This window comes from Elgaria multicarinata, chromosome 10 (assembly GCF_023053635.1).
Source record: "Elgaria multicarinata webbii isolate HBS135686 ecotype San Diego chromosome 10, rElgMul1.1.pri, whole genome shotgun sequence".
Taxonomy (NCBI): Eukaryota; Metazoa; Chordata; class Lepidosauria; order Squamata; family Anguidae; genus Elgaria; species Elgaria multicarinata.
The window spans coordinates 48,286,485-48,310,378 of record NC_086180.1 but is presented as its reverse complement, the minus strand read 5'-3'; the positions used below and the strand labels follow the sequence as shown (position 1 = coordinate 48,310,378).

The 23,894-nt window shown below is 39.8% G+C and overlaps 1 protein-coding gene across 5 annotated transcripts in view; it reads left to right on the top strand.

Moving 5' to 3' along the window:
- NR3C2 (nuclear receptor subfamily 3 group C member 2) overlaps positions 1 to 23,894 on the top strand; it is a 155,837-nt gene that overhangs the window by 65,820 nt on the left and 66,123 nt on the right. For 4 of the 5 annotated variants that reach the window (XM_063135684.1, XM_063135681.1, XM_063135682.1 and 1 more), the window contains one exon: positions 23,437 to 23,588. In XM_063135684.1, coding sequence (XP_062991754.1) covers positions 23,437 to 23,588 — 152 coding nt within the window. The remainder of the gene's footprint in view (positions 1 to 23,436; positions 23,589 to 23,894) is intronic. The other variant, XM_063135685.1, reaches the window with a different exon arrangement.

Genomic DNA, 23,894 nt, shown 5'->3' with positions numbered 1-23,894 from the left:
TGTGTCTGGAGCTCTGCTATAACATAGTATGGAAGAATTTTTTTACACCATGGAATTGTGAGCAGAGCATAAATACTAAGAACCATTTGCATTTCAGAATGATGTATTGTCATCATCAGGCATGGAAACAATGAGAAGGGTCAAGCATAAGGGTTGGATGGCGCAGCACAGCAGCAACCTGCCCCAGCTTGAGGATGCATTTCATCTTCATAGAGACCTTTATTTTTCAATTTACAGATATATCTTTTTAGGCAGATTAATAAGTTTAAGATTTACACCAACCTCTCCCAACCTGTTGCCCTCCAGATTTTAGACTACAATTACCACTATCCTCAACCTGCATGACCAGTGGTCATAGTCGATGAGAGCTGTAATCCAAAACATTTGGAGGGCACCAGGGGCTCATCTACACCAAGCAGGGTATTCCACTATGAAAGCGGTATGAAAGCAGTATATAATATGTGTCATGGGTCCCGATAGTTGTCAGTGCACTTCAATACCACTATAAAGCAGTAGTGTGACTCCTGCCTTTTATATACCGTTTTCATAGTGGAATATCTGCTTGGTGTAGATGAGCCCCAGGTTGGGGAAGGCTGATTTAGACTTTCAGACAAAACCAAGTAAAATCTGTATGCAGAAAGTGGGCAAAGTTCTCTCAGTGCATCAGTGTTTTATAGTCTATACATGTCTCAGCAGATTTTAACTTTACTAAACTGGATAAATAGCGTCAGATACTATTTTAACTAGTCTCACTTAGATAATGATCTCCCAAGCACAAATGAATACAAGTTACAATTTAGTTTAAATGAGACAGTTTTGTCTAATTGTATAACTTTCAAAGCCCACATGCAGGACACCTGTACAGAACTGTTAGATAACATTAAGTAACAGCTTGAAAGAGCAAACTGTTCAGCCAAGTGTTTGCCAATAAACCAACCTAATAAGTTGGGATGCTCTACTTTCTCAGCAAGAGTTTCAGCCCATCCCTGGTAACCTCACTCTGTTATTTACCTGTGTTGGGCTGCTCTGTCATTGCAGCTCCACTTACGGGAGTGGAACTGAGGTTCCTGATCTGAAGTCTTGAGGGAGTATCTGGAAGGGGTTCTGAGAATATGAGTGTTATTCTTCCACCATTCCTATATTAGTTATTCTCCTTGGCTTCTCTTTCGGCAAGGTGCCTTTCTTCAAAGATCCCCATCATCAAAGTTCCCACTTCATCCTTCAAGTTCTTTAGATCTTGATGTATTCCCATGCATATGTCTTGATACAGTGAACTATGTTCTCATGCTGGGTACTTACATATTTCTGGTATTTTGCAATGTGTAGGTGCTGATATGGTGTAGTTCCTGTCCTTTGTTCTGGCTGGGGTGGGATGTAGAGGGAGAGATGGTGGGGAAAATTATTTTGGGTTTTCCATAGTGATGACACCTGTTGTTGTTTTTAAACACTAGACTGGTAGGATTTAGCCCTAGAGGAGGATAGGATTCCAACTAAGCTGGCTATTGCTCTGACTTGTCTTCCAGGTTTCCTCCAACTCTGCTAATTTCTTTTCCATTATGCTAGCATGGCTGTTACACTAACAAGGTTCCAGCAGTAAAGGGTCATTTCTAACACAGCATAAAATGGAATTATGCTGGTGTATGTGATTTAGTAGCAATCCTATTCTCACTAAACTAGTATAATTCAAGAACTGGATCACACACTATGAGATGGATTCCTGAATGGTGCTTCTCAAATAATGTGGCAGTAGATATAAAGCATAGGATAAACTGGTAGCAAATGATGGAAAATAGTTTGGTAAGAATTTCCAAAGGCTAGAATGCAAGCTATGAATAAAGGAAAAGAGAAAGTAACTCATTTTTCAAAAGTGTAAATCATTTTAAAAGTAATTGGGTTATCTCCTAAGTTATTTGTGCAATGTAATAGCAATCATTATCCTCCTTATTTTCTTTTATACCTTAAGCTCTTTTTTTATAAAGCTAAATGTGTTGTGGTGCTAAGTGGAGCCTATTTGGATTCCCCAACTGATGGATTTAGGTTGAGGATATATACTAAGTTATGTGTAATACCTTTGGAATGGATTACATTTACTTTCTTCACTAAGTGCTCATATTATGTAGTATGTATTTGTTTATGGCAGAAGCAAATTCTGCAAACATATTTCTCAAATACATGAATGTATCTAAGCAGTTTTGTTTAGTTTATTATATTTAAGGTCTGATATGGAGGTCAAGATGCCCAAGTATTGAGTGCTTGCCACATAACATTAATTTACAGTAAGGAATTTTTAATCACATTTACACTGCATGTATTTTCTGCTTGCTCAAGTTGTGTACTGATTGGTTGGTGCTTGCCTAAGATATGGAGGTAGCTGTCACTTTGCAAAGGGGCTAAAGAAGTACTCATAGACACGCAGCACAGGTGATAGCTTGCAAATGTCATTGCAAAAGGCAAAATTGTGGCCATGGTGACTTACCCAAGAGAAATCCAGTAAAAACCCCAGTAGCTTGTAGTATATTATATTTTGGTGTGGTTGCAAACTAGTGGTTTTTACAGATAAAGGTCTGTTTCCTCATTTTATATAATAAAATATATTCTTTTGGTTTTTCAAAACATGAATTTTAGTTCTAGCAGTGTATGACACTGTTGTTAAGAAACCCAGTGAATTTCAACTATGTATTACCAAACTGATAGATTCAAGTTGTGAACATTTCTAGTTCAGTCTTGACAATTCTGTCAAGGCAAATTTGAACTTTGTCAGGACTTGTCATCACTTCAGAAGATATGCCCTAAACCTTTCCTGTATTGGCGATTTCAGCTCCAGTCAGATACATGACCAAAATATTCCATGGTAATTCACAGTCTGTTATATTCTGAGTTTGTGGTTAGCGTTATATAGCAGCTTAAATAGCTGTGTGCATCCGTATTATAGTCATAACTTGGATGGCTAATGCTGCAAGCTTATTTACCAGGAAGTTAGGGGGAATTACTAATATGCAAATATATTCCAGATCAAGCTGTAAGCATAATTGTGTTCATGTGGACATTGTAATCATTGTTACTTGTTTCTGAGTTTTAAGATCAGGGTGCAAAGGTTTGGTTTTGGTATTCTAATTGATCTCTATGACCGTGAGTGACCTTGTTATGGGATGTAGCTCAATGCTAGAATACATGTTTTGCATAGTTAAGGTCCTAGATTCAATTCCTGGCATTTCCACCTCTCCTTTTGTGAAGAGACTATTGGCAATCAGAGTTATCACCAGTGGCCGAGAATAACCAATGGTTTAACCCAGAAATGCTGCATTTGGAAATTAGGTTCATGTTTATTACACACAACCTTTCTCAAAGCTCTGTAATTTTTTAACCTGGACATACATGTCTCAGGCCCTTTCTATACCTAAGGGTTATCCCAGGAAAATGGAGGGATCATCCCCACCTGCTCCTGGGATCCTCTGTGTGTCCTTTGAATGCACAGGGATGATCCCAGGACAATCCCGGGATATAGGGCTGGTGTAGACATGCCCCTAGTCTCCGAAATGGCATGTATAGACAACAAATTAGGGGGAGAGAGGAGTGTTTTGCCCAGCAACATAGTGGAGTGTCACCTGATATTTTGGGAGATCTGTGAAAATACAATGGAGCATGAAAGTGTCTGTGTTTCAGCACGATTTTGGTGTTTTCTGCTTCCACTCCCACCCCCATGCGTGCATATCTCTCTTCAACTGAAGATAACACTTGATACATCAGATGAAGTGCACTCTGGTGCATGAAAGCTTATGACGTTATAAAGTTTTTAGTCTTTAAGGTGCCACAAGACTCTTTGTTCCTTTTTTCAAGACATTATAGTCATATTATCAGAACATCAAAGCCAGGAAGTAGAGAGAATGGACAGTCATTATTGTGATGGCAAATGGGGGTTGACAGAAGCTCCTGTAATGGGGAAGGAGAAGTGATGAGAAAATGGAGAAAGTTAAAGGCTTAGATGAGAAGAGAGTGGACATGATGGGAAAGGCAAAGGACTAGGGATACAAGAAACTGAAGACAGAATACAAACTGGGCAGTTGGATATTGGTGAGAAGAAAGTGGGGGAGGACAGACAGAAATCTCAAGCACAAGTGTAAAAATTGCTCTTCAGCTTAAGCTGAAATTGTTTTGGCTGGCTGTTTCGATGTTTCTTTATTGTTATAAACTCTGAGGATTGTTATCACTTGTGTTCATTTTGGTCTTTTTCTGCTGTATTTAGCTTTTCTTTTTTGTCGTTGTTGGCTTGTTTTATTGATCGTACTATGTTAGGTACTTTGCATTGTCTTTTGATAAGGCAATATATATACACATATAAAAGATAGAAAGACTAACAACAAAGTATTAAAATATATATTTTAAACTACGTGTTTCAGCAGTAGTTGTGCTGTTATGTATGGTAGATCAATATATTGGAGGTGGGGGATAATTTTTTTAAAAAAATGTGAAGGGGTTGGAAACTATTTATTAGCCTAACTTAAGTGACAGGTTGCTGCAAAGACAAAAGTGATATGAACTCAATGGTTCTATAGGTATCTTAATAAATTATTATTAAATTCCTTCCTTCCAAATCTGACATTAGAGAGATATGGAGGAGAGTTGGGAAATTCTCTAGTTCTTGGCTTCTCAGCTGTATTCCAGACTTATTAGTTAAGTTCAGTGAGAATTGATCACGTTAATGGTTTTCTGAACAGAGAGTTCTTTTGTAAATAATACTTCAATTACTTGTCCAAGGATGAATTCTGTGCTGGGTAAAAAAATGGTAGAGCAGTTGGTAGGAAAAGCAAATACTATCAATCCTCTTATCTGACTTGGGACTCAAAATGACGTTCAGAGTGGACAGTGAAGTACATGTAAAAGTTTACTTTTGCTTCAGTAGGTTGTTAGTTTCTGCAGTCTGCAGCATGGGTTATTTGCTATTCGGTTGCACTTTTAAGATTTAAATATACGTCTTATGCTTTGCTTTCAATAACTAGCTTCTCTGTCTTTGTCACACTGACCTAATTCTACAATGTCCCTTAAGTATGGCTTTTGAGTTGGTATCAACGAACAGAGCATTTACTGTACACCACCAGGACTTAAGCCAATGAGAAGTTTATGTTTTGCCTCCCTTTTCCTTTGAATGTCTCACTGCATGGGATTGCCTCTGTTAAGTCTACAGGTATCTATGAAAACACAGAAGCTCTGTGCCAAGCACATTTAGTCCTTGTTTGGGTGTTCAGCATTTTTCTGATTTCCTATCCGAAATGCTGTGACTACAAATAGATCAGTCTGTGTTTCCTTTATCACACAGTAAAAGATGGCATTAAAATAAGAGCATCTTGTATGAGTGCATAGGGTGGACTTATAAATTTATGGTTAGGGGAAAACAGATGTGTGCATTATTTTAAATGCTCTGATAAAATATCCAGCCCTGCCACAGACACTATTATCTGTGGCAGGGCTGACCCAAGACATTTTGCTGCCTGAGGCAAAGGGTAAGATGGTGCCTCCTCCCAACACTAATTATGGGACAACCTTCTCCACACAACTTGAAAGCAGCAGGCTAACTTAGGGGGCACAGAGTAGGCTGCATGGCCCACAGTTCTCTCCTTAGACACTTTCTGATGCTTCCTAGCATCTGCCGCCTGAGGTGACTACCTCACCCTGTCTAATGGTAGAGCCAGCCCTGATCTGTGGGCTTCAGTCCATGAACTGTTTTAAATTAAACAGCCACACTAAAATCTTGTTGAAATCTATGGGAGGGCCATAGTGTAGTGGTAGAGTATATGTTTTGCATGCAGAAAGTCCCAGGTTCTATCCCTGATGTTTCTAGTTAAAAGGATAAGATAGCATGTGATGGGAAATATACTCTTCCTGAGACCCTGGAAAGCCGCTGCTCATCACTAGATGGACTGATAGTCTGACTCAGTGTAAGGCATCTTATATGTTAGATTGCTGTAAAATGCACCTTTGACAATTCAAAGGAATTATTTCTTTTCAAAGTATTATAGTGTCACTGAATTATAATGTAATTAAAAATATTAACAGACAGTACATTGTAAATGTCTATCACAGTAATTACAAAGTACCATTTCTACCATTTTCCCATAGGCTTCAACACACCACAAGGCAAAACAATTTACCAAAACATTACAACATATAGTCACTAATTGGCAGTGTTGTTAAATGTTGTGTTACCAGCTTTCTGTTTTGTTTTGTCTACCCTGTAAAGTTGTTAGTACTGTGCAGATTTTCAGGGAACTTTTAATACTTTCTAGAATCATAATATATGGCTATATAGATACGTTATGGCAAACTGTGGACAGCTTTTTTCTCTTGGCTAAAGCTTGCACAAGTCCCTCACCAATTAAATAACTTTCACAATTGAAAACAATTGACATAAACAAGAATAACAGGAGTGAAGAATCTTTTTGGCTGGCTAGAAACCAGCCTTTGTTCCCATGGCAACTTTTTTTTTTTTTTTGGATGCTCTGGTGTCTGGGTTACTTTCAGTAGGTTTTAGGGTGGGGGATTGGAGGCAGTTTTAATGGGGCTGCAATCATCACTAGCCTAGTATAGGAGTTCACACATTCATCTTTTTTCCCCTCCCCATGTTCTCTCTCTGCTCACATCCGACACCACTGGGGATTTACTTTGGTTATAAAGTATTCACAGATATAAAACAATAAATCAAAAATCAAGGATCTTCCCCTTTATGTACTTCTATTGTGATTTGGCAATATTTGTACGAAGGTGTACTATTGTGGAGTGACTCTCCTATATGCTACAATAGCTAGGCTTGTTGTGCTCTGGAAGGAATGAGCAGCACTTGTAGAGGGTTATTCACATACATAGGGATATCTAAGGTGCTTGGTTCAGATTTGTTATCGTGAATTAACTCTATGTGCTTACACTGGCAGGAAATCCCAACCATGCTTCCTGCTCACTGCCAGTTTGCTTTCTGAACACTCTGGGCTTACAGTGAATGGTGAAATCCACTCACGCCTCTCTCATTCTCTTTATTTAGAGATGAAAGAGAAGCGAGTCAAGAGCTTCTCATTTAACAGGGGCTTCTGCTTTCAACTAAGGCTGTATTCATGTGAATTGCTAGGTACCATAGTAGAGGCAGTTCTCGGTGGTGCACTTTACTTTTCTGATATTCACACATGCTTTAAGAATGGCAATGCGTGATGCAGTATCTTTTCCTAGAAGGCTCATGGTCAGTGAAATCATTTGGGTCAGTCCAAGACTTTTATTTATTTATTACATTTATATCCTGCCTTTTTTCCTCCAAAGAATCCAAGGCGGTGTATATAATCGTCCTCTCCATGTTATCCTCACAACAACAACCCTGTGAGGTAGGTTGGCTGAGCCACTATACCACACTTTTCTTCGAATTTTTTCCAGCAATGATCAGGGACACTCTGGGAAAGACAACAGCGGTCCTTATTCCTATATTGTTCACACAAACAGTAAATGGGGATATTACTCCACTATGAAGAGAGGACTGTACTTCTGTTTCTTCCTCACTTTCATTTCCCTCTTTTTGCATATTTAACTATATAACCCACTGGAAATGTCAGGAGCAGGTTGTAAGTTATTGTAATGAAACCTATATTCTGAAGAAAGCAACAATATCCCATAGAGTGTCTATGATAAGAATAATTTTTGGAAGTCTGCAACAGACAGGTGTCCCGCCTGATGTTACCAATATACTTTTTGAGGTTAATCCTTTTTTCTTTTCTTTTTTACAGCACCACGGCTGGTCTCAAATGGCTAGTTCTTCTATAGGTTGTGGAAACTACCTCTAAATAATTTTCTAATTGGCTAGCAAGACCAAAGTGGTGGTTTTTGCTGGACTAAAATTCTCATAAATGATCTCAAGCTTCCAAAGGTGAGGCTTCCACGCAAGCTGAAGCCTCACCTTTGTCTCTTGAAATCATTCAATCAGGACTCTAAAGATCAAACCATTTGCTCAGCATGTAACTTTGCAAATGTTCTCAGACCTAAGGTTCTACTCAAGTAGATAACATGTACAAGTTCAGTTAGATTGACGTTTTGATTCTGTTTGGAATTTCATGTGTGTTATTATTGCCTTCCCTTTTCTCCCTCCCCCCTCCCTTCTCAAATAATCCCCATTTTATTCCTTGACATTTGTCTGCATTGTTTTAAAAAGGGATTATTATCTTTGCTAAAATCTTCCCCATGTGTTGCAAGATTGTTAAATTACTCCCTAGCAATAGTTCATAACTTTCTGTAATATTTGGTGATCCCTGGGCTTTGGGAAAGTAAATTCAAAGCACCTTCCTTTTTTATTTTCCTTTCTAGAGCTGGACTAAAAGATGGAGTCCTTTGCAGTAGGGCTTAGAACTCCCCAATTGGGTGGATGGCCTACAGTGGTCAGGCAAGGATCGGACTCTGGTGGCAGCCCATCAGTGATACTTTCTTGGCCAAACCCTTGCAGAAAAGGGGTGTACCAGTAAGGCAAAGTCTTTCTTCCCAGATCTGTCACAGTTGTGAAAACCATTCATCAGATAGAGTGCCCCAATTGTGTGTGGAGTCTCAATACCCATCCCAGTGGCCACCAGGAATTTACCACTCATGTGTTACAACCACAGGGTGATCCACAGGGTGAGTAGCTTTAGACTAGGGATGGGGAAACATTTTTGGTCTAAGAGCCTCATTACCCTGATGGAAACCTGCTGGGGGGAGACACATGCCAGCAGTGGGCAGGGTTAAGCCCAAAGTAGGATTGGCCAGTGCTGATAGTGGGCATAGACACCCCATTTTCTCACACACATTCATACACCATTCATCCTCCATTCATATTATTCATGCACACACCCACAGGCCATTCACACACATACATAACACCCACTCATCACACACACATGCACCACTGCATGACTCTCCCTCCCCTGAGCTGCAGTTAGGTTGTGGAAAAGCCTTATATTGAAGCCAAAGAAAGGCTTTTTCAAAGCCTATTTGTTGATGGGGAGTTGGCCACAGGAGGGGAAGTTGTGGACTGGATGGAGAGGCTTTAGGTATTAGGTTAGTGAGATGGCCCATAGTGATTCTTACTTCTAGGACAGTTAAACTCAGTTGAATATGCTTTAATGTCTGACATGTGATGTAAATCCTATAAATAGATCAACAATAATTAACTAGCTCCTTTCATGGATAAACTACCTTTCTACCTTTGCCAGAAAATAGACTGTAATTTGTTTTCTGCGTAATCATATGTATTGTATATAGACCTGAAACTCTCAATAATGTTCCATGCATTTGATGAAGAGGAGTATAGTTCACAAAACCTTATGCCAGAATAAATTTCTTCGACTTTAAGGTGCCATAGTACTTTTTGTTGCTTTTGGTGCAATGGAATGAGATTGCTATTGTGGGGATTTCTGACCCACCCTTAAAACAAATTCTAAAAAAAAGCAACACCTGTGGGAATCCCACAAGCCGGATGTGAGTGCAGCTGCACCCTCTCGCTTGTGTTTCCCAGTAACATATATGACCGGTACACTGCTTCTGATACTTACTTGGTTTAGGTGGCTCTGATTTAGGCTACCTACATAGAAGCTATGTACAAGAACTGCATTTTGCAGAAAACGTGGAACTAGAACTTCCTCCTGCTCCAGGCCCTACTCTAATCCCTCCATGAGGCAGTTGGTTCTTATTGCATTTTGATAGCGACAAGAGAACTCCACTTTTCTCAGAATTCTTTGCACATATGTTTACTTTAGAATTGCTTTGATTATGTTCATGTAAGTGATGTTTATTCTCCCGGAAGCCATGAGTGCTTACTTTCAGTACAAGAGAACTCAAGTTTATCTACAATGAATGAATTCAACTTTTTCTGTGCATTCAACAACATACTTGAAGGAAAAATTGGATGTTCAATTGGTAATCTGTTAGCAGCCAGCCACAACCACCACTTGAAGTCTGAAATATTTAACATTTTTTGAGAGTCTAGAGTGTGCCTGGGCATTTTACTGACCATTGAAGCAACAGGGCTACTTCCAGGGTACTGAACATGGGGTAGTGAGGAGTCAGGTAGTAGTGGAGGTGTTGATAAGATGATGACAGCATGTCTTGAGAGAGACTGTGTGGTAGAAATTGGTCTGGAGAACAGCAAAGTGGGTTTTCCAAATCAAGACAGGGTGAAGTGGTAACCACAATGGCTGCAACCAGTCCCACCTCCTGGACACTGAACACGTGGTGCCTTGGGTTGTGGCCAGTGTATAGGCAGGGGGACAGAACAAGCTTGCATTTTCTCACTACCCCCTTCACATGTTTGGTACCCATCAGAACCAAAAGCCTTGTTAGGGCTTATGTCTTCTGCTGTTGTGCTTACATTCTGCTTAACGTACTTTCATTCTCTATGTATGCAAAACCCATTCCCCTGTCTCCAGACCAAATTCTACATCTCTCTCAAAATCTTATCAACACCTCTACCACTACCTGACTTTCCTGTACACCACGTTACTGCTCTGGCAGGATAGTTTAGATACATTTCTTGTTAGGAGGATAAGGTAGCATGGGATGTGAAAGACCTCTGCTTGGGATCCTGAAGAGCCACTGAAAGTCAGAGTTATTTTACCTGGTGTAAGGAAGCCTATTATGTTGTTATTATTTATTTATTTATTTATTTATTTATATAGCACCATCAATGTACTTATGTTCTTAACATGAGGAAATAAGAGGAGAAAAAGAAGACTGACAGGCATGGGGAGAAGTGGAGAGTGTATAATGAAGCCCATCTAGTTTAAAATATTTTGAGGGGGGGGAAGAGAGTATTATATATATTTTTAAAAAATCACTTCCAAGCAATTAATTTTACCATCCTGATTAGAAATTGCAGCCACTTGTCAGTTTACTGGATTGAAAATCCTTGCTCCATTTTTACAGAGGAGCAGGTATGTGTGTGGTGTTCCTCCAGGCTAAATGTAATACAGATGTTTCCCATTGGTGACTCATGAATAAAACATGTAGGCCTTAATTCTTGTAGCTGAATTGTTTTATGATGCCTGCTCTACAATGTCCCATGGAAATGGTGTCCTGTCATTTATGATGTACACAATCCACGTTGTTTGGATAAGAGAACTGCCTACTGGTTTAGATTAGGGCTTGAATAGATTGGCCTGGTTAATTCATTAGCCTAGTCTTTGACCTTGAGATATATGGTGGCTAGATCCAGGAATCAGCTGCAAGATTCTAGTTTTTTTTTCTGGGAAGGGTAAGTTAGTAAGGAAAATGAACATGTTTACAGAAGCAGGTTATGTATCGTGACCTTACATTGTCCTCAGAAAACTCCATGGGAAGTTACAAGTTCTGCCTGCCAAGTTTAATGTACATTTTTGGTTTTTGAATGATAACAGACAGAAGCATATGCAAGATTGCAAGGCAGGATCTTAAATGACTGTCAGGGAGTCTTAAGGGTCTCCACTGCTGGGTATTGCATGACTTGGAAGGTTTGATGTTAGTCACAAGAGTTAGAATGAGTGCTGTCTTGGGTGTCTGATGTATAAGGGAGCAGACAGAGGATAAAAGATCACTGGTTTGGTTGGCTGGCAAAGTTGGGAAAACCTAGCACCATTTTGATCTAACTACAGCCATTTTTATCTCTTTTTAGGAGAAGATGGATGGTGCAATATGGAGGGCAGGCACACCAAACTTAATCTTGAAAAATATAGTGCTAAACCTTCTTTCCCATCCTGTAATTGGTTCTTATGAGTTCATAAATGTGTTTAGGAGGAGGAGATGTTTCGTATGACTAACAGAGCATTACTGTGCCTACTTTCCTGGGCCCACTATCCATTTTTAGGAGTGCCAAAATTGTGTGTATTTTTTTAGCCCTCACAATTAGCTGAAGTTCATCATTACCTGGTTTGCAATATGAATTTGTTCAGGTCAAAATGCTCAGGTATATTCTGTATCGAATGTCATTTTCCAAAGAAATTCTTTAACAGGTTGGAATGTCAAACAAGATTCTGCACAAACGCAGAAGTGTCCTTTGTCATCTTCAGCATGCACCTTCAAAGCAGTGTTCAGGTTGCTTTGAAAATGCATGTGCAAAAGTGTGTCCACTGAAGAAGAACCTTTTATTTAACAGTTGAACAAATTGCACAAACCCGCCCCCCCCTCCCAATGTTTCTGCTCAGTTAGAAAGTTCAGGGATGGTATAGCCCTAGGAGCCTTAAAATCTGGAGTCTTCTATGGAATGTTTGAAATCACCCTTTGGGTCCCCCACCCAGTTCTAAGTGAACTGTGATTAGTGTCTAGGACAGTCTTCCCCATCCTTGGGCCTTTCAGATGTTTTTGGACTACAACTCCCATCATCCATAGCCATTGGCCATGCTGGATGGAGTGATGTGAGTTATAGTCCAAAACACCTAGAGGGCATCAGGTTTGGAGCATGAACAAAAGTAAATGAACTTTTGTTGATTGGAACTTATAAAGGAACCTTATAAGATGCAGCCAACATTATGAACTGGGGCATTAAGACCTGGGTGAGGAATCATGGGTGGGAGGAATGAGGTATTTTCTAGGGAAATGTCTCTAAAAGAGCTCACAGACCTCATTCTAAATCAAGCTGAGGGGAGTTTTACTTACAACTCTACTTATAACTTCTCATACGCTTCTTTTAAGTTTCCTCATAGTAGATGAACCAGAAAATATAAAATATTTTTTTTTTAAAGTGTAGATTTTGGAAACTATTGTAGGAGGAAACTATTAGGATTAGATTTGAATATTCACAGCTGAATATAGTTGGCAATCTGATGTTAGGATCTGGAATGATAAAGTTAAAATGGGAACAATGACAGGCAAGCTTGTGAAAGAGAAGAGGATTGTTTATTTTAAAAGTGACTTAATGGGGAACTAAGTTGCACTGTTGAAACAACATTTGCCATTCTGTGGCATTATAGAAAGATAAAAAGAAAGAAAGAAAGAAAGAAAGAAAGAAAGAAAGAAAGGGTGCACTTCTGTGCATATTTAGACAGGAAAAAAGCCTTACAACTCACAGCATGTTTCAGCTAGCCATTACTGAATTGAACCCACAATGTATATTTTTATGCAGTCAAAGCAGCAGCTTGATCAATGACTGTTCTTTGCACATAGTTTCAAATGTATTCTACTCTAGTTACTTTGCGATGTGAATTACATATAGTTTGAATAAAATTAGGTCGCAAGACAGAAAAATAACCAACTAACTACTTAAAATATCCTAGGAAAGTGTTGTATTATCTTATTCATTTGATTTTGCTGAATAAAAATCATTTCTTTGCCTTTCAATTGTAGTTAACATTTAAAATTACAAATTTGCAAAGCTGGAAGTATTCTCAAATTTGTTGTATTTATTAGTTATATACTAATTATATTAGAAAAGATGTAGGTAGGTGAGGGTTAATTAATTGCTTAGGCTTAAATAAAATGGAGAAATTTTGGAACAACTTTCTCCTGGGTTTAGTAGTCAGGTCTTTAAAGCAAGCATTCCACACATGCTTCAGCATCTTGGTTTGAAATTTTCCTCATATACTTGATATCTGGTTTTAGAGGGATAATAACCCATATAATCAGCTTTTAAAATACTGATTATCTATTCGCCCCACAAAATCTGTTCTTTTTAATTAATATTCTATATAAATATTTCTTAAGCCAAGTCAGGAAGGGAAAATGGGCTTATGGCAATAGTTTGTCAAGGTCAGTGGTTTACCACTGTATGATTAAATGCATCAAATTCAGCTTGTTTCCACTCATTTTCTATCAATGTGGGCCATGCTACTAATGAATTACTCTGAGGGAGAGAAATGTGAACTCAGTGCTGGAAACTAATATATACACATTTATGCAGTAATGCAGTGCTACTTAGCCATTCTAATGGATTGTTTCTGAACTATCAGAATACACACACACATTAAACAAGTTAGCTATTATTTCTTTTCTTCAGTATATAACTGTCTCTTGCTTCTTAATATTGCTAGATGTACAGAACTATTGCATAACCAACTTAAGAAAGTTTCATCATATACTTGGTTTTTACATGAATGAGTAATAACAAACTAGTGAAAGCTTTTAAAATGTTCTAAGATCTATTGTGCATTTAGAACTACAACTGAATAAAATGAGATTCCGGTCTTGGTAATACCTCTCTAGCCCTATCCAAGAACTTCTCCCTCACAAATACTGCTAAACCTGTGGAGGGGGACGGAATAATGTCTACTGGCCCCATGCTTGCCAGCCCACTTACACAAGACATTTGAGTGTCAACGGTTTCCAAGGAGAAGCTTATGAGTTTCAGGTGAAAGCAGGAAGGCTTCTTCTTTGCAAATGTTCTGCTAGATGTGTGGACGGGAGCAATGGAGTATGTGACATCAGTGCCATGCATCCATGCATTTAGCTCTATGTGTGGACAGCAACATCTGAGGAGGGCTTCAGAGTCAAAAACGTTCTCTATCCAGAATCAGGCATGTTATCATGAGAGGAGACCTAAATTATTCATTCCTAGACCCTAATCTAGGTCCAGATTGGACTAGACCTCCAAAAGCACAAACCACTTGTAAATACTCCTGTGCAAAACCCATTGAAAGGAATAGGAGCTGTGTACTCCTTTTCATTTGCACTTGAAGTGTTTCCTTTCATTTCAGTGAGGCTTGTATAAGAGAGCTACTTGGGAGCAACTGTGTTCTGAACCAGTAGGATGTAGGACGTAAGTAACGTAGGAAGGACAGATAGTGTATATGAATCGTATTTATTTTGTCAGCTACTCAAAGAACCTATGTTATGGGATGGCTATCCACAGTCAGTAAATAAATAAAACTTGAGCATAAGCCAGCCTTCTCCAGCTTTGTGCCTTCTAGATGTTTTGGACTACATCTCCCAACATTCCTGTATATTGGCCATGCTCACTTGGGCTGATAGGAGTTGAAGTTCAAAATATCTGAATGGCACCAATTTGGGGAAGGCTTGACTAGCCCTTTGCTCTGAGTTGGGCAGCTCTTATATAGGCCAAGAGCCTACTTGGCCGTGTTTCTTGCCTTTTTATTATTGTTATTATTATTATTTATTTATATAGCACCATCAATGTACATGGTGCTGTACAGAGAGTTCTGATGATTATTTTACAACTTTTGCTTCATCTGTGCAGACAATTTCAAGTATAAAAATTGAAGTTTCAGAATGAAGTTGTTGCACTAACAAACAGAATATAGACTATTCTTTAAAACGGGTGCACCCCAAGGGTCAAATTCCATTTCAGAGAAACCCCCAGGATTTCTCTTTTGCCTTCCAGTAGAAGCCGTTAGTGCCAGTAAGGGCTCAGGAGAGGCATTTCAACATTTTAGAATGGGGGAAAAACTGCACAGAAGCTAGGAAACTACCAAACAATGTTGGTTGGAAGGAAGGGTGTGGGGCCCTCTGGGGAATCCCTGAGGGCCAGATTGGGACCCTGGATGGGACAGGTTGGGACCCCAAGCCTGAGGTAAATTACTCCTGTTCTGCTATTGGATACCGCTATGCCCCCAATATTGCAGAACTTATGTGGGATCTAGGTTCTAGAAGAATTGGGGGAAATGGTGGATTTTTGTTTAAAATGCTTCAGTTGTGGTATAAAGTGCCATTTGTAGGCTCTCCTTCAATTGCCTTTGTCTTCTGTTTCATTTGACCTACTAAATCCAGTGACAACTGAGCTGCAGATACATTGCTCAAATCAAGTATGAAACCACATTTAATGTCACCCAGTATCAGGTTACAAATATAAGTCTGCATGGATTGTTGTAACTACCACCCCTATTGCTGTTAGGCAGGGTTAAATATCACTTAACCTCCACAACTATTTTGCTTATTCATTCATTCATATATATATATATATATATATATATATATACACACACACACACACAAACACACACACACACACATACATATACACAAACACACACACACACACACATACAGCAATGTCTTCCCTGATCCATATAATAAACAAGCCATTGTCATCATCCAACAATTGTCAGACAGTGTTATGCTGTTATGTAATGAATGTATAAATATCACAGTGAGTAGGGCTACTAAGCCTGACAGATTAGCAGAGGCAAAATAGGAGGAGCAGCATTATTTCTAGTGTGGGATTAATACACTGAATGCAGATTCATTAAAAAAGGCAGTGTAGTTAGATGCGTGTAAGAGACTCAGAGCCAATACAATCCTAGTTCCTAATCTGGTCTGAGCCACTGATATTTGTGACAAGACCTAGGATAAACTACTTGACCTCTTCCTAACTCGGCTGGTGCAGCCATAAGATGTTACAAAGGCAGTTGTTTGTATTTTAAGCCAAAAGAAAGAAATTAGAGGATGGGATCCAAGGAAACATGCAAGTAGTTCTATGTGAGCAGTGAAGGTTTGGAGCTTTTGTTTCTTGATCAGCAGCCACATGGCAAATCATTTTTGAAATTGACTGAACTCGCAAAATCAGATTGCAATATTGTATGAGAACCTGCTAGTAGACTAAATAAAATCACACTGGGCATGCCCAAAGCTTTGGGGTGGGGTGGGGGTGCCCAGCCTACTTGGCCGAAAAAGTGAACTCCCATTTTTCATAAATGCGACGGTTACATAATCTTGAAGCTGAGAATTTTTAGACTGCAGACTTCCACTTTCTAATGTCAAATTATCCTGACACCATAATATGCCATTTATGTAGCTCTGCACAATTATGAAATAGTCTTTGTATAGCTGAATAAATTTGGAACTTGATCTAAAACTCTTCTGGGGATATTTTTACCTTGTATCATAGAAAGCTGACAGAGTTAAAATTAGTGAGCTTTTAAGGTGGTGGAATTTATGTTGCGTGCAGAGGGAAAAGAGGAGAGGTAAAGGTCACTGTTGAGCTCATCCTGGTTCAAGGGCTTGAGAGCAAGAAAAGGGATCCAGCAGCCCTACCTCTTATTAAATCAACATGCAGTACACAGCATAGATTCTGTATTTTAAGAAGCACAAGGCAAAAATCACATGTGCAAATTAAAGCACTTTATCACTTGAGAATTTACCTCCCCACTATTTAATTTAATGCACATTACTCCATTGATTGTCACTAAATCCCCTGCAACTAATGATGGAAACTTTGCTCCCCCATTTTCCTGTTCTGGATGCTGCAACAGACTTTCCAAAAACCTAATACAAATTTCCCCAGACACCCAGCCCCCTCCCTGGCTGACACTGCTTTTCTTTTTCACAACTAAGAGCCCTGGGCTCTAGCTATGCTGGGCTAAAAGACAAACTGTCTGATGGCAGCCAGATGGAAAGGACAACCAAAAAGTGGGAGAGGCACAAGCCAAAAGAGCTTCAAGGGTATACCTGTCATAGTCCTGGGAAATGACCGTGACTTGGAGCACTCCAGTTGCAGCCTACGTAGAGTCCTAGAATCCAAAATCCAGAACCCTTTTCATCAATTTTTCTCTTTTCATGTTCTTTTAGAAATCACATTTTTCTCTTTAAAAGGCATTGTATGGATGTCGAGGCTCCTGTGTAGAATAATATAATGTATATGAACTGACAACAGGGGTGATAACACTGACCAGGCTTCCTCATGCTAACAGCTATTTTTACTTGTAACAATTGAAACTGAAATTGACAAGGAGGTTCTAAAAGTAAAGCTTCTCTTCCTTAGCAAAAGAAAGCAAGAGAGGGAACAATGGAGAAGGCAATAGGATGGGAGGGCTGGTAATGCAGGTGGTTTCACACTGTCACCATTACCAAACCATGTCGCTGCTATTAGACTTGGCATTTTTGTTCTTGTGAGTGAAGCGAAGCAGGGCAACTGCTGAGGTGAAAACATGGGTTGAAGGCCCACCAGTGCTGTCATTGTGTTAGAATCTAAGATTCCCTCCTTTCCACTTAAAGTTTAAACTACTATATGTAATCACTCTTCTAACACTGATGCACAAACGTGGCCTTTACAAGGGAAAAAATAGCATCTTCCTTCACTGCCCATCAATTGATTTAAAGAGCATTTAGAGCTGCATTTCTGCCTTTCATGCATGCACACTAACAGCAGGAGAAGTCCCAAAAGTGATTTAAGCAGCATGTATAAATCTAGTCTCAGATATCACAGCCATTACCACCAGCCATTAGTAAGGGTAATAAGAAAACTGGTTTGCTCTAAATGTGCTTGAAGGGCACTCCCTTCTAGCTTCCCTTCTGGCATGGAAGCTATATCAAGCAACCTCACACTCTGCCAAGACAGACACAGGTTAGCAGTTAGCAATGAGCAGGCACTTCTGGTGTAGGGGAAAGCCAAAGAGCAGCTCCAACGTTTCCAAAAGCTCAGTATGTATCTTCCCCTGACCACCCCCTTCGTTGTCACTGCTGCTACTACTTCGCTGCCTCCTTTCACAGTCCTGGGCTGGGAGAAAGAAAGCTGTTTTATTTGTTTTGTTTTGTAGCCCACCTTTCTACCAAAAAATGGCACTTGAGACAGTTTACAGATATTTTTTTTAAAAAAACACACACCAATACTTTAAAATGCAATAAAAACACAAGTATTGCAGAAAAAAATATTATTAAAAACAGCCCCCAGCCCCACAGACTGAATTACAAGTTCAAATCCTTCTTAAATAGAGCAGTCTTTGCCTGCTGGCGGAAGGGCATCAAAGAGGGAGCAAACCTAGTCTCCCTCAGGAGAGAGTTTCATAACCTGGGGGTGGCCACCAAAACTGCCCTCTCTCTCCGGTCACCACCACATCCATCTCTGAAGGTGGCAATCTCAAAAGAAGGGCCTCTCCAGAAGATCTTTGGAACCAGGCAGGATCAAATGGGAGAAGGCATTTTTCAGGTAACCTGCTCCCAAATCTTTCCCAAGCTAACTGGTGGAAAGAATCAGCACTTGGTAAAGAAAGGCCCAAATGCTTTGGAATCCCTATTTTTAATGCAAAGTATGAAGCAAATTTTGTGGATCTTGCCCTGCTTTTATCTATGTTATCTGACACTTGCTTTTTAATCTCTTCTGTGTGCTTCTACTGTATATTATAGATACTGTTATTTTATGCTAATATTGTGATTTTAATGTGTATTGCATTAGGGTGGTGTGTGTAGAAATGTTTATATCTAAATGAATGAATGACTTTTATAGTTCATGAAATTCAGTGTACTCTGTGGTGAGTGATGTCCATCCCAACAGTCATGTTTAGAACTGCTTTATCATGTAGACTAACCTCATATCAAACCACTGCTCCCCTTCTCCGCTGTGGGACATGGCATTTTCAACATAATGGCAGTGTTCCACATAATAAGGAGTTTAATTAAACATTATGGCTGGTGCAAGAATTGCTCACTGTGGGCAGGCTGGTCTTGGTGGCGAAACTGCAATTATTATAGCATGTATACTACCCCTTAATCTAGAAAACATGTAGTCCGACAGGATGATCTATAGCGTACATGGGTGTCCCAGGTTATTATTATTATTATTATTATTATTTATTTATATAGCACCATCAATGTACATGGTGCTGTACAGATAACACAGTACATAGCAAGACCCTGCCGCATAGGCTTACAATCTAATAAGTTGTAGTAAACAATAAAGAGGGAAGGAGAATGCAAACAGGCACAGGGAAGTGTAAACAGGCACCGGGTAGGGTAAAGCTAACAGTATAGAGTCAGAACAAACTCAATATTTGAAGGCTATAGGGAAAAGAAAAGTTTTTAGCTGAGTTTTAAAAGCAGTGATTGAGTTTGTAGTTCTCAAGTGTTCTGGAAGAGCGTTCCAGGCGTAAGGGGCAGCAGAAGAAAAAGGACGAAGCCGAGTAAGGGAAGTGGAGGTCCTTGGGCAGGCGAGAAGCATGGCATCAGAGGAGCGGAGAGCCCGAGCGGGGCGGTAGTGTGAGATGAGAGAGGAGAGATAGGCAGGAGCTAGACCGTGAAGAGCATTGAAGGTCAGCAGGAGAAGTTTATATTGGATTCTGGAGTGAATTGGAAGCCAATGAAGAGATTTCAGAAGTGGAGTGACATGGTCAGAGCGGCGGGCCAGGAAGATGATCTTAGCGGCAGAGTGGTGGACAGAGACCAGCGGACTGATGTGAGACGAAGGAAGGCCAGAGAGAAGAAGGTTGCAGTAGTCCAGCCGAGAGATAACCAGTGCGTGAACGAGAGTCTTGGCAGAAGAGACAGACAAAAATGGTCGAATCCTGGCAATATTATATAGGAAGAAACGACAGGATTTAGCTACTGCCTCAATGTGAGGAGTAAAGGAGAGCGAGGAGTCAAATATAAAGCCAAGACTACGAGCTTCCTTGACCGGAGTAAGCGTGACATCGTTGACAGTAAGAGAGAATGAGAGGTGAGGAGAAGGTTGGAGGTGATCTTTAGAAACTGATTTCACCAATGTGTCAGTATCTGCACTTTCTATCCAAACTTTCAAGACACAATGTCCAAAAGCTACTTAGGCTTATGAGCCCCATTGACAATAGGCAGTGATTTTCTTATTTTAGGCCTGTTTTACATTATGTAATCTTTTTTTCTTATCTTGCTTTTAAGATGATATAGATCACCAGATCTGAAATCTAAGTTCAAATACAAAATGGAAGGAAATGGAAAGCCCTTATTCTTGCCAATGTTACCCATGGGGAACATACCATTTCAATGCTCCTTTCTATACACAATCACTGCTGTATGTAACAGCTGCACTCCAGTGCTTATTGGCAGATGCTAACAGATGCTGAGGCCTATATAGGGGCTACAACAGCAGCATTTCAATATTATAAACAATACATTGATTCTGTCGTGTTTTAATGTGCGCAATGGCCTTCTGGTAAAGAGTGAGATAAATGTATTTTTGACCACCCCATATGTATAGGATAGTGAAATGAAATGTTTTCTTTGTGTCAGGGCTTGTAATTCAGTCCCTGAGGTGCAGCTTCATCTCATTCACAGAGCCAGCGTGTAATTGGTTAGAATGCTGGACTGGGACTGCGGAGATCAGGGTTCAAGTCCATTCAGCATAAAGCTTACTGGGTGACTTTGGGCCAGTCACTGACTATTATCCTCATCTACCTCACAGGGTTGTTGTAAGGATAAAATGTAGAGGAGTAGGATCACATATGCCTTCTTGGGCTCCTTGGCGGAGAAAGTGGGATATAAATGTAACAAACAAATTTATGACACAAAATGCCTCCTAAGTAAAAATAAAAATCCAACCAACATTGACAATTTGTTTCAGAAGCTGTGGATGACTTCCATAGCCATGGGAACTAGAGAAACTTTGAACCTTCAGGGCAGGAATAAAGGGAAGTTCCTAGAAATGAGATCAACAGGAAACCAATTTCTGTTTCAGTTAGGGAAGGAAAACACTTCTGGATGGACCAGCAGGTGGTGTGTAAATTGACTGATACTGACAGGAAAGTTTTACTCAAGCCCCAGCAATGGTGTGGACAGTGATGCATTTGGTTGCTGGAAGGACTGGGGCTCAATCACTTGCAGGACTGTGAGGAAGTGAGGGGTATATTGGGAGGGATAACTTTTCGTGGATTCTCCAGGAAAGGAATTTCTGACAGGCTGCCACCAGTCAGGATGAATCTTCTGACACACCCTAGTCTGTCCAGCTGCTTAGGGAGTTTCTGAGCCCTATTGCCAACCCCTCCCCTCAGCCCAGACCTAGGGAAAAGAGAAAAGAAAGGTGTTTTGGATTTTCCTTCCTTTTAAAATCTTAAAACACAAGCGGTAGCTTTGTAACTATATGGTCTTTCGCATGGAGAAGAGTTCAGTAAGAAATCCCATTTAAAACAACACAGCCAGATGTCCAAATATAAAATGGAGTTTATTGAGAAGAAAGAGAGAAACAAAGGGGCGTTGTGGGGAACAGGGAAGGCAACATTCACACACATGCACCGAATTTCAAATAAAATAAAAAAAAGTCATTCTAGCTTATATAGTCACATTACCTACTTGAGTTCAGTGTTGGGTCCCAAGGCATATACCAAGTTTATTGCAGAGTGGATGGTCTGAGAGGGAGCGAGAGGGAGCATATGGCTTCTAGATAGATGGTATATAGAAAAGCTCTAGAAGCACTGAGGGGATCTTTTCCATGGACCACTCCATTCAGTAAAAGCCATCGGACTGATGGTTAGTTAGTCCAGTATCATAGTAGCCTCAATTTGTGATGCCAGTGTTCTAGCCAGCAAATAAGAAAATTACCCAGTGGTTAGTCCCACCTCCTTAACAGCGGTAACTTAGAACACAAAAGCCCAAAGTAGTTGGAACCATTCAGCCTATTCAAGGAAAGGGATTTAAATTTCGGTCGCATTTTGGAGGACAAAAGCTAGAGATAAGCTAGGTAAAACAATTTAGGTTGCCCAGAAGGATGCCAACTGACCAGATGCTCTAGGGCCACTGTGGATCTATATTAGAAGTAGGGGGTTGTCACTCACAGGGGGCTAGAAGGGGACAGAGTGACAAGGGAAAGATGTCATGGCTGTGTTTGCCTCAAACACACTGGTGTATCCTTATTCTTTCTCTCTCTTGTTCTAGTACGCTGGGAAGATAATTTAGTAACTTAGCTTAGATGCTGCTATTTACAAGAATGTTCATACTGCCCATTAGAGAGGAAATGGTTTCTATACCATTACATTGTAGCCATTGGGGGAAGTATGAATGGAGGGGTTGATCAGGGAGCTGCATTTCCTAGCCTCATGTACTGAGATCTTCAGGGCTTTGGCAAGGGATAAAGACATTCTTGTTGCTGCACCCCAGTGGGAAATTCCAGCCAAGTGAGAGAAAAACTTGGGAGATTGAGTAGAATATATCTGAGTGCCATGTGCTAGAAGATAAAATGATCGTGCCAGTGAAATTTTGTAAGCCTCTACTTGTACAGTTTTAAATTGGGCCTAAGACTAATGTGTTGACTTGATTAGATCCTAATCAAACAAACTTTGCAATGCAATACCTATGCATGACTACTCACTAGTAAGTCCCATTGAGTTCAGTGGGGCTTACCCTCAGATAAGTGGGTATAGGGTTACAGCTTTTATAATTGTGGTTTGGCATTTATTAGAATATTAAATTCCTCTGTATTCAGCCTTTATAAAAATGTTCTTGAGCATGTGTTGTGTTTTTCTTAATGGATTGCTTACAGTAACGGAGTAAATGCATTCTTCATATGTTGCCTTGGTGATTTTGAGGGAACATTGGATGTAGATTCCAAGGAGGAGTTGGTGTATGAAATTGTTTGTAGCAGTCTCTCACACTGAGAGTTTGTGGGTGTTTTAAATTAGCAAGTAAAATCCATCAAATACTATTAAGAGTAGCCAAGTTACACAGATAAAGCCAGAAGGAGTTGTAGGCCCTTAAAAAGTTTGACATTAGGCTTAGCTAATGGTCTGGAGTTTACTGGTGGCCATTATGGCTTGAAATGATTGATCTTGTTATTTTTCCTCATAGCTCCTCATTGAGAAGTGTATCGTCTGGTTCCTCAAGGCCTTCCAAAGTGTGTTTGGTGTGTGGGGACGAGGCTTCTGGATGCCATTATGGAGTTGTTACCTGTGGCAGCTGTAAAGTCTTCTTCAAGAGAGCAGTGGAAGGTAAATCCTCATGTGGGTTCTTTTTTTATATTCTTTCTAATATAAGTATAAGGAATTTTCATTGCATGTTCCATGGTGCCTTTAACTCAAGTGATATATGCATCTTCTGCTTTATCTGGAAAACACCTGGTTATCACCTGTTATATGCCTTTAAGCTTTAATTTCAATTCACATCCATAATTTTAATGATTTACGAACCTGATTTGTTCCTTCTGCTAAACCTAAAGTAAAAAATTCTCTGTAGCCACAAATAAACATGTCCAAACCTTTCATAAGCTGGAGGGGAACTCTGGGTAAAGACAAGCAGATGATGTGCCC